This window comes from Anguilla anguilla, chromosome 6, assembly GCF_013347855.1.
Source record: "Anguilla anguilla isolate fAngAng1 chromosome 6, fAngAng1.pri, whole genome shotgun sequence".
Lineage (NCBI taxonomy): Eukaryota > Metazoa > Chordata > Actinopteri > Anguilliformes > Anguillidae > Anguilla > Anguilla anguilla.
Genome location: NC_049206.1, coordinates 42,679,270 through 42,690,166, shown reverse-complemented (window position 1 = coordinate 42,690,166; position 10,897 = coordinate 42,679,270). Strand labels below are relative to the sequence as shown.

General features: G+C 43.5%; 1 protein-coding gene across 7 annotated transcripts; it reads left to right on the top strand.

Moving 5' to 3' along the window:
* The first annotated feature begins 2,284 nt into the window (after positions 1 to 2,284).
* LOC118230293 (protein NYNRIN-like) lies at positions 2,285 to 10,301 on the top strand. 7 transcript variants are annotated; one of them, XM_035423165.1, is made up of 4 exons: positions 6,247 to 6,832; positions 7,004 to 7,492; positions 8,186 to 8,543; positions 9,626 to 10,301. In XM_035423165.1, the coding sequence occupies exons 1-3, from the start codon at positions 6,353 to 6,355 to the stop codon at positions 8,495 to 8,497; spliced, it is 1,281 nt and encodes a 426-aa protein (XP_035279056.1). In that variant the 5' UTR covers positions 6,247 to 6,352; the 3' UTR covers positions 8,498 to 8,543; positions 9,626 to 10,301. The 7 variants fall into 7 exon arrangements, 5 of the variants coding, with proteins under 5 accessions (XP_035279057.1, XP_035279056.1, XP_035279054.1 ...); XM_035423163.1 differs by having other exon boundaries at positions 7,004 to 7,828; positions 8,346 to 8,543; XR_004765819.1 differs by lacking the exons at positions 6,247 to 6,832; positions 7,004 to 7,492; positions 9,626 to 10,301 and adding exons at positions 2,285 to 2,732; positions 5,110 to 5,386 and having other exon boundaries at positions 8,186 to 8,409.
* Positions 10,302 to 10,897: the final 596 nt, after the last annotated feature.

Genomic DNA, 10,897 nt, shown 5'->3' with positions numbered 1-10,897 from the left:
GGGAACGTATTTGGTTTTCCACTAAAATAATTTAAATAAACAAACTTTACCTGCTTGAGTAGCTATTCATTGAAAGGCATACTATTCAGTATTTTTTACCTTGAAAATATAATAAAATAACCATGCTCTGTCATACATATGATTCAGATGAAGCAAAACAACAAGCCAACAGGGCTCATTGAATTCATTCACAAACCAGAGTTTACCTTGGAATTGTGACCACTATCAAAAAACTGAGATGCACACACACACACACATATAGATATATGGATATAAAATATAAAAACTGAGGCGAGTAGGTGGGATGAGAGGAGTCTTCTTTGATCGTAAACCACAGCAAAATAAGGAATTCTGCATAGTATACCTTTAATACATTTGCTCAATTTGTGCAGATAAGTGACAGGCTAAATCAGCATTGTGTGGGATTTACTGCACCCAGGAAAAACACCACTATTCCCCACTGTAATAATGCAGGAGCTGGCTTCAGACAAAGCAGCCAAGAGCAAACCCCTGTTAGGTTCCTCTGCCAAGAGATTTTCTAAAAATTATTTTTCCTGTGAAACATGTTAAAAACCAAACAAATACACAAAACAACAGCAGTATGTAGTATCATACATAAAACATTTCAATGGACCTTCAGGGCCACCTTAAAAACAAAGAAACAGTATTAACGGGACTTTCCAAGTTATCCCCTGAAGCTTAATTCTTTGTTTGTTTTATAGCAGTCTTACTTTTAATTGAACTTTTTTATTGCATAATTTTCCCCGGGCTATATTGTTGAAGGATCTAAACAGATGAGGGGTGGGGGACATTGCATCTGACCACTGGAACACTCCTGAACTACATGTGGGATCAAAGTACCCCAACAATTGGAGGAGTGGGGGGTTGGATGACTACAGTGGTGTCCTGCCCATTAAAATTGAGGGGGAACGTGCCCCCTCAGATTTCAGATTTTTGGCATGTCTAGGGTATAACATTTATTTTTAAAATTGTCCATTGTAATACTTTGTAATTACTTGTCAATTGTAATAATTTATTAATTGCAATGCTGTCTATACATTATGATTTTGGATTGTACAAGTCAAAGGTATTATTCCACATATGGCACAGAATTCACTTTGTAAACCCCAAATCCCCCTTTCCCCATGTCGTCAGTTCCTTCCACGATTCGGTTGGCATCAGAGATAATAAAACCTCACTGGGATTCGGGAGAGGGTTTTATTGTCTAATACTCACTATATGTTCTCATACTTAGTCGATCATATGCACACATGCCTAATGGAGACCCTTTTTTAAACCAAGAGTCAGACCTTTCCAGTGCTGCTCATTGCCTGTGCTGCTGTTCGCATACTTTGCTTGCTGCTGCTCACAGAATTGCGCTCACCCTCCACCAAACAGCTCCCAACTGTTGTTTGAACCTGCTTCTAGGTACTGGGTTAAAAAAAATATATTCCTCCTGTTTGTAGGGGAGATGTATCATGCTCCCTGTTTGATAGGTTAGTGCATGCACAGAAGTACCTAAAGCACGTCCATTCAGCGCCAAACCAAAATAATTACATTGCATATTCATTCATATATTTAATCTAAATGTGTGAGCGGTCCTGGTTGAAATTCCCATTTTTCAGCCAAGGAGGCATCAGCTGCAGTCAGAATTTGAATCTCTTCAATGAACTTTGAAGCTTTGGATATATTCAATTTCAAAATAAAAGTCACCCAAAAGGTTGCGTGAAACACCCCGCAGATCGGTGTTATTAATTCACATGTGGCAGCAAGTTTTCTTGCTACATTTTCCTAAGTTCACAGCTTATTATCAACTTTGCATTCTTGCTAGTAAGGTAATCTGAGCTAGTTTAGATAGGTAGGTAGCTCAGTAATGCAACAGAACAGGGGTTTTTAGGGAGACTTGTGGGTGCAGATCCCTTGTGATAATTCCAGCTAGCTGGAATCTGGTCTGATTTCTGTACCAAGCTGGCCCACCAGCTGGACATGGTCTTGCCAGCATGGTTGCCACTGTATCTCAACCATCTCCAAACCAGCTTCAAACCAGCTAGACCAGCTGAAAACCAGGCTGGAACCAAGCTGATATTTTCACCAGGCACAATGTGTTGATTAAATATTCAATGTATTTTAGAATGTGTTGTCACTGTCAGAATTGGAATATTCAGTCTTAGTAATAAAATGGGGAAAACAAATGACTGAAGAAAAAAAGATTTGTATTGTGGACTTGAACTATACACCTTTTGTATGTGGTCCCTCAAATATTTTGAATGCATTACACATCAGCCTGTTAGGATACAGAAAGTTTGTGCTGTAGGAGACAGACAGATTTGTGTATTCCAAAACCTCACGTGCATGTGAGAGTCCGCCATTGTTTTACAAAGACAACCAATAAGACACAGTGGTAGAAATTGCAGCCTATAGGGCAACTCTGTATAACAAACAACCAATCAGAGTTCATGCTGTATTCTGCGCACAAATTTGAATATATGTAAATGTAACTGTATAAACTCCACAAACTCTAACAGTTGAATTGAACATTTTTGTGTGAATCCCTGTTGCTGGCTTTCTGTATAATAAATGCTTCCTGATTTTTAAACACTAACTTCGGATCTGCTTCTACCTGGAACGACGGTCACTATTGTTCTTGGCAACATTTCTGGTTACCAACAATTTGGCGCTGCGAGCAGGGTGGATTCGTCTTCCAGAACTTCGTTGTTTTCCTGACCAAAAAAGTGAGTAAACGGGTTTTACTACCATTGGCTTGGCGAATTGGACGGCAAAACTGCGGAAGTCTGGAACGCTCCACCTAGTGGTACGATAACGTATATCTTGACCGGTGTAGAAGCGATCAGTTGTTTGTGCTTAAAAACTGTGTCTTTTGGTATAACGTCTGTGTAACGTTACACGATTGTTTGTTATAAATATCAGTGCTGATGATGTGTTACCAGTGCTGCTGACTGTGATATAGGCCTGTGTATTAAGCCTATTGTGACCGGGTGTTTGTGAGTCACCCCTGCCTATGGAAAGTGTGAATCCAGGCTAAATTCTACACGTGGTTGCGTGGCCGTGGTAAGCGAGTGTGTCGCCCACAGCACAGAAGTGATTAATTTTCACTACTGGGTATTAGGTCGAAGATACCTAAGAAGCGCAAAGCCGCATCTTTGTTTGTTCGTTTAAGGGAGAGTCAGTCAGTGACGCCCCGGGCCCAGGGTTGAGAGACGGAGTTTCTTTCACGTGGGTAGTCTGTCTCTGTTTCAGGTCGTGAGAGAGCGTGTGTGTCGCACTCCCGACAAGTTTGTGGACATTATTGAATTTTACGTTTAATATTGGCCTCTTAGTCTTTATTGTTTCGTGTTGGTTGTCTTTAGTAACCTATTAGCCAGTAACGTGCGTTTATACAGAGAGACGTAACTTATTACCAACAAAGTATAATTCGCGAGCAAAAATGGCCCCAAACAAGGAGAATGCAAACGGGAGTATAACCACATATCTGCAGCAAAAGTATGTAAAGCAAGCAAAGGCGATGAGTAAAAATGGCTGGGACCCCGAAGGATCCACGCCGGATTCCTTAGAATGGTGGGGGAAACAAAAAAAGAATAGGACGGCTTACGGTACCATTGTACTAATTACGGAGCATATGAGGCTCATAGAGAAGTGTGACGAAATGTATAATCGGCTACAAGCACAAGATACGAAATTAGCTGGTCTGCGTAAGAAGATAGAATCTCTTGAGAACAAAGGCAACAGCTCTGACCAGAGCACAGCGCTTGCGTGCATTCCGACTGAAATAAAAGGTGTTCCATCTTTGTACTCAGATTTAAATTGTCACACTATAACTGACCCACTGTATTTTGAAAAGGAGAATAAAACGGTGCCCATGGCACCTATGGTTACTAAAATTCGCGGTAGAGGAAATGAACAACGACTGCATGTTGATCACGTTCCTTTAAGCCTGATCGAAATGAGAGCTTTATTAAAGGATTTGCCGAATCTTAATGCGCAAGACGACAATTTACCGTTTTGGCGACAACTAAATGAGCTACAGCGTAGCATGGCTTTACACCCTCTAGACATGTTTTCAGTTGTGCGTGCAAAATGTCCAGTTTCAAGCTGGAACAAAATTGAACCAGCTGATCTCCGACAGGAACCATGGGCATCTGGCCCCTGGGCGAATCATAATGAATTACAAAACGCGATTACCGGTTTCTGCGAGGCTGTAAAGACTGCTTTAGGTAAAGGTGCGCCAAAATGGCATTGTTTCACGGCAGTAGTACAAAATAGCTTGCCCTTTGCTGAATACGCCGATCGGAAGTATGAAGCATTTGAAACGCATTGTGGCTTCCCTAATCCAAATAGAGACATGGCTGTTTTTACGCAACAATTACTGGCAGAGGCTGCCCCGCATATTCAGAAGGTACTAGCAATCGGCATACACCCGGGTAATACGTTTAGTGACATTGTTTCGTGGGCCTCGCGATTAGAGGAACAGATACGGAAGAAGAGTTCAACTTTACATCCCATTGCTGCTGTTCGCTACAACTCTCTGAAGTGCGATAATTGTGGGAAAACGGGCCATAGCACGGATCGATGCAAAGGGAGGGACTATAGGAGAAGTAGGCGTAACACCCCCCCAAACAAAGAAGCAGATAAATGCTTTCGATGTGGAGAACAGGGACATCGAGCGCCACAATGTTTAGCTGCCCTACCTAAGGCGCACGCCTCCAGTGGAGAATACGCAACCGCAGACAAAGAAGCTGGGCCTATCGCGCACTGCTCCAATGACGATTACGCGCATTTGAACCGAGAACAACTTGTCGCCATGTTAAACAGTTTGAAAGCATAGGAATTACCGGCCTCCTTTTCAGTCAGTAGTATAGAAACTCAGGCTCATTGCAGACCGTATCTTAGTGCGTGGGTAGGAGGCCGGCCATGCGATATGCTAATTGATACTGGCGCTTCTGTTTCTATCACTGACCTACCGCTCCCTTGTACAAAGCATTCCATTGATCTTGCTGGCATTGGGGGTAATTCTGTCCGCGCATATAAATCCTTTCCAGTACTTGTGGAATCCAATAATGCTTATTGGACACAATCATTTTTCATTTGTAGGACTGCAGAAGGTACCATCCTCGGTTCTGACGGCATGAGATTACTGAAAGCTACTGTTGCATACTCGCCTATGGCTTTATCAGTTTGTGACGCTTCTCATAAATGCAAGACATTGCCATTAGCTGCTCTTTCCCATACTGCTATAGCATCTGTTGCAACACCTATTGTCCATTCCTGGGATTTGACTAACAAGTTCCAAGCTTTATGTGCAACATTCCCTGCATGCTGGTCTGTGCACAAACTGGATTGTGGAGCTGCACCATTACCACCACTTGAGGTAACAGGGACTATGCCCTCACCTGTGAAACAATACCCGATTAAACCAGAAGCTGCTCAAGCAGTTGGCTCAATCATTCAGTCCTTGCTTTCACAGGAGGTCATTGAGCCATGTGTCTCACCCTGTAATTCTCCTGTCTGGCCTGTGCAAAAACCAGATGGCTCATGGCGCCTGACAATTGATTACAGAACGGTTAATGCTGCTGCAGACAAACTTGCTCCAATTGTTTCTGACCCAAACACGCTGCTTGCTGATATCAAACCTAGTCACTGTATATTTTCTGTGATAGACATTGCCAATGGATTCTGGGCCCTGCCTGTTGCTGAAAACTCAAGAGCTTGGTTTGCCTTCACACACCAGAACACGCAATACACATGGAAACGCATGCCTCAGGGCTTTCATAACAGCCCTACGCTTTTCCATCGCGCAATGGCCAAGATTCTAGCAACAGTTTCATGGTCTCAGTATGAAGGAACACAGTGCCTCCAATATGTTGATGATATTCTCTTGGCTTCTTCTGACCCTGTCTCTCATTTCCAGGCTCTGGAAGCTTTACTCAAAGCTTTGGAAAAATACAATATGAAAGCAAGTCCAAAGAAGGCCCAAATCGCACAAGACGCTGTCCAGTATTTGGGCTTTACCATATCCCAGGGCTCGAAGCAACTCACTGTTGACCGGAGAACTGCTATTGCCACTGCTCCGCGTCCCCGCACTGTCCGTGATGTTCGTAAGATTCTGGGACTTTTTAACTTCTGCAGGAACCACATACCTGACTTTTCTGTTATTGCAACACCAATCAATGCTCTTTTGAAGGGCTCCCATCGCCCATTGGAGACCGTTGATTGGACAACAGAGTGTGAAGATGCATTCAGCACTCTCAAATCTGCTCTCACTTCTGCCCCTGCTTTAGGTTTCCCTTGTTCTGACCTCCCGTTCTTTCTATGGTCAGCTGTGAAACAAGGCCACATGACAGCCGTTCTTACTCAGCCCCATGGAGGCATACAACGCCCCGTTGCTTACTATTCTTCTCGCCTGGATTCTGTCGCTTCTGGTCTTTCCCCTTGCTTACAGGAAGTGCAGGCTGCCGCCACAGCAGTAACGGTCTCCGCTGCACTAGTCTCAGGAGCTCCACTCTCTGTCAATGTCTCTCATGCTGTGCATAACATACTAACCCAAGGCCGTTTCTCTCGTGTTTCAGCAGCCAGGTGGACTAGATGGGAAGCCATCTTGTTAGCTCCGCTTATCACACTCATCCACTCCCCAGCTGTGAACCCAGCCACTCTCTTACCTGTCGAGGGAGACGGGGAGCCACATGAGTGCCCATTGTCTCCAGATCACCCATCCAATTCAGACATCTCTGAAACACCTCTTTCTGACAATGATTTCTCACTTTTTGTTGATGGATCTCGTTTTTACAATGGGGCCCACCCAGTTACAGGATATGCAGTTGTTGACATTGCTGGTCAGGTAATGGCATCAGGCCGCCTTCCAAGTTCAGATTCAGCACAGGTGGCTGAACTTGTTGCCCTCACTCATGCCTGTGAGTTGGGTTCTGGGAAATGACTTACTATATACACTGATTCCAGGTATGCATTTGGTGTTGTCCATGACTTTATGGTTAACTGGTCATCTCGGGGTTTCCTGACTTCATCAGGTACCCCGATAAAAAATGGGGGGGTTGTTCAGAATCTCATAACTGCCTCTAAACTACCAAACAAACTAGCAGTTGTAAAAGTGAAAGCGCACACTAAAGGACAAGATGCAATCAGCTTGGGTAACCACTGGGCAGATGAAGCTGCCAAAGCAGCAGCTTTAAATGACTCCCTGCCTACTTACAAAATTGCAGCTATTGACATGTCGGGTCCAACTAACATTGACATAGCTAAACTACAGGATGCCTGTACAAGAGCTGAAAAATGGACGTGGATTGAAAATACATGCACTCTTAATGATGACAACATTTGGCACACACAGGACGGGAAAGTTGTTGCCCCTCAGAGCATCCTTTCATTGCTTTGTGAAGTATACCATGGCATTGCACACAATGGAGAAAGAACAATGCGGCACAACATGTCACTTCATTGGTGGTCTCCCAAAATGACCAAGGTAATGAAAGATTTCGTTAGGCGTTGCATCATTTGTGCAAAAAGCAATCAAGGTCCAAAAATAAAAGTAATGATGAAACACCAGCCACGGCCTACTGGACCCTTTCAGCAAATCCAGATGGATTTCATTGGCCCTCTTCCAAAGAGCCATGGAAAAGAACACTGTCTCGTTCTCATAGACCACTTCACACGCTGGGTAGAAGTTTACCCTGTAGCCTGTGCAAATGCCGCAACCACAGCAAAAATAATCGCATCTGAATTCTGCCCACGCTGGGGCCTTCCCTGCTACATAGACTCAGACCAAGGGACCCACTTCACCGGTAAAGTAATGAAACAGGTATGTTCGTACCTGGGAATCAAACAAAAATTCCACTGCCCTTACCATCCTCAAAGTTCAGGTCTGGTCGAAAGAACAAATCGAACACTGAAAGAAAAGCTGACCAAGGTGTTGCTGTCGAAGGGGGGAAGCTGGGTCCAAGGCCTCCCAGCTGCACTCATGGCGATGAGAGCAACCCCTAATGCAGTAACTGAACTGTCTCCCTACGAACTAGTGACTGGCAGAGCCATGTCACTAGCCCCTGGCCTTTGTAAGGGGTCAGAAGACTCTCTTATAGTGGGAGATGCATTGCTGAAGTATTGCCAAAACTTGAATGAAGCAGTGAAAAACCTAACCTCCCAGGCTTGGTCATTACAGACTCTGAAAGATAAACAAAAGGAGGGGGGGCAAGAATCGCAGACATATGAACCTGGACAATGGGTTATGATAAGAGCCCCTCATCCTAGATCTTTCCAACCTCGATGGCAAGGACCACACCAGGTCTTACTAACCTCTGAGACTGCTCTTCGAGTTACAGGCATCCCGGTCTGGATCCACCAATCCCGGACCAAACCATGCCCATCACCCGAAGACCTCAAAAAGCCTGAAGAACTCCCTGCCACGGACGACTGCAGCCTTCACGAATCAGGTGCAAACGTTCCAATTTTTTCACATACTCAACCAAATTGAGCATTCAAGTTATGCTCCCATCCAACATGCTGAATTCATTTGTAATTATAATCACAGTTTTGAGCCATGGTGGAGTAAGTGCTGTGGACAATAACATTTACATGCAATTAGTTCACATGACAGCCAAACATGCAAATAAGACTGGCTGCTATGTCTGTGGATTAATACCACATTCTGTCACACTTGGTGTTCCAATGATGTCCGTACCTATCGCCTCCAAGTATAACACTGCAGATAGCGATAGGAAAAGTGAACTTGTTACCAGACCTAAACATATATGTGATCCTGAACCCATTAACATTGCTCTGTCTCTTGGCCCATATCTGTGGTGCCTCAAACAAAATGGCTCTATTTATGTTGGAGAGACCCTGGACTGCAATACGGTTATTAACTACCATGATAAACCTGTACAAAACCACACAGCTATGGGAGTCTATTGGGTTTGTGGGAACAATGCCTATTCTGAGTTGCCTAATTCATGGTCTGGTATCTGCGCCTTAGGACATTTGGTCCCGGCCATGAGAATTACATCTATTCTACCGGACCGAGTCAGATATGAAAGATCAACTGACGTCTTTGGAACTCACCATCAGTCTGTTTGGAACAGAGCACTTGGTGCTCTCATTCCTACTTATGGGGTTATGTCCGCTCTAGATCAAATTGGCGACCTCTCCAAAGAGGTAGAGCTTTTGGCCAATAGCACGGCATTAGGTCTAGGCAAAATTTCAGAGGAATTGACAGCTGTCAGAGTGATGGCTCTACAGAACAGAGCTGCATTAGATTATATCCTCTCAGCTCAGGGTGGGACATGTAAAATAATTGGCATCGAATGCTGTTCCTATATTCCCGATAATCAGGATGACCTGAAACGTGTGATCTCAAAAATCAATAATGTTTCCCGGTCCGCACATGAAATATCACCTACAACACCTGGTTTTCTTGAATGGTTATCGAGCTATTTGGGTGACCTTGGCAAAATTGTAGTTGAATACATTTTTCTGATTATACTGGGATTAACTGTACTGGCATTGATAATTAAAGGTGTGAAATTAATTTTCGTACAGTTAATCTGTGGTAAAACTAATGAGCAAACCACACAAGTTGTTCACTATACAAAGACTCCGACAGCATACATAATATAGAACCAAGTTGTAATAACTTGGGAGTACTTGATAATGCCCTCACATGGTATTCTGTTTTCTTCCTCATATGCCGGAGAGGACACTCCCATGACACCATACCGGCGCCGAGGACACCACCCCTCCAAGACCATGTTGCTGCAAACCAGGAGTAAATTGCAAGAAATCCCACCAAGCCTTGAATCGAGCCTTCCCTACCAAACCAATGTCACTATCCATCCAGCCAGCAACAGAAGGACTTTTTTCTTTACAAGTTATGTTCTTGGAGTACATCTCGTTCGCCCGTAAGGGGGACGTGAGGGAATTTTGCCTGAAGTTTTCCTAACACAGGTTTTTGACAGGTTTTCGCCCTCACCCTGAACAATGACTAAATAAATGTAACTGTAAAATTGACTTAACCATGAGATTCATGTTGTGTCAAAAGGAGGGACTGTTAGGATACAGAAAGTTTGTGCTGTAGGAGACAGACAGATTTGTGTATTCCAAAACCTCACGTGCATGTGAGAGTCCGCCATTGTTTTACAAAGACAACCAATAAGACACAGTGGTAGAAATTGCAGCCTATAGGGCAACTCTGTATAACAAACAACCAATCAGAGTTCATGCTGTATTCTGCGCACAAATTTGAATATATGTAAATGTAACTGTATAAACTCCACAAACTCTAACAGTTGAATTGAACATTTTTGTGTGAATCCCCGTTGCTGGCTTTCTGTATAATAAATGCTTCCTGATTTTTAAACACTAACTTCGGATCTGCTTCTACCTGGAACGACGGTCACTATTGTTCTTGGCAACATTTCTGGTTACCAACAAGCCTTTGGGGGTTCCTTTGAAAATCATTTGACTGCATTAAAAAAATAAATAAATAAAAAAATCAATTTCCCCTCTGAATCATAAATTGACTTTTATCTTAATATTACAGTTTTCACTGCTCGCCTCCTCCCCAGCCTAAGGAAGGATACAGACAAACTGGTCTTAGAGCATATCTTGCTCAAAACCGCACTTGTCCTCAACATATTGCTCCTTTTCCCTTTTGAAAACATCAATATTTAGCACTGTGCGCATGAATGCATTTGTTCTAATGGGATAAAGCAGCAAAGATTATAGATTCTAGGCAGCCGGAATGGAACAAAATTAGCAGCTGGAAACAATGAAGGTCTCTTAATGCACATCTTAATTAATGCGCATGGGTTTGATTATCTTGATTATCGGGCCTTGAGCTCACAGCCACATCGGTACATTGTTCCAAGGGGCTGCC

Bases quoted from the DNA above. Each gene is read 5' to 3' on its own strand.
- LOC118230293 (XM_035423162.1), top strand. From the start codon at position 6,353: ATGACAGCCGTTCTTACTCAGCCCCATGGAGGCATACAACGCCCCGTT. The intron at 6,833-7,003 runs GTTGTTGACATT...CATGACTTTATG, and splicing joins ACCCAGTTACAGGATATGCA to GTTAACTGGTCATCTCGGGG. The intron at 7,829-8,345 runs GTATGTTCGTAC...TTCGAGTTACAG, and splicing joins CCGGTAAAGTAATGAAACAG to GCATCCCGGTCTGGATCCAC.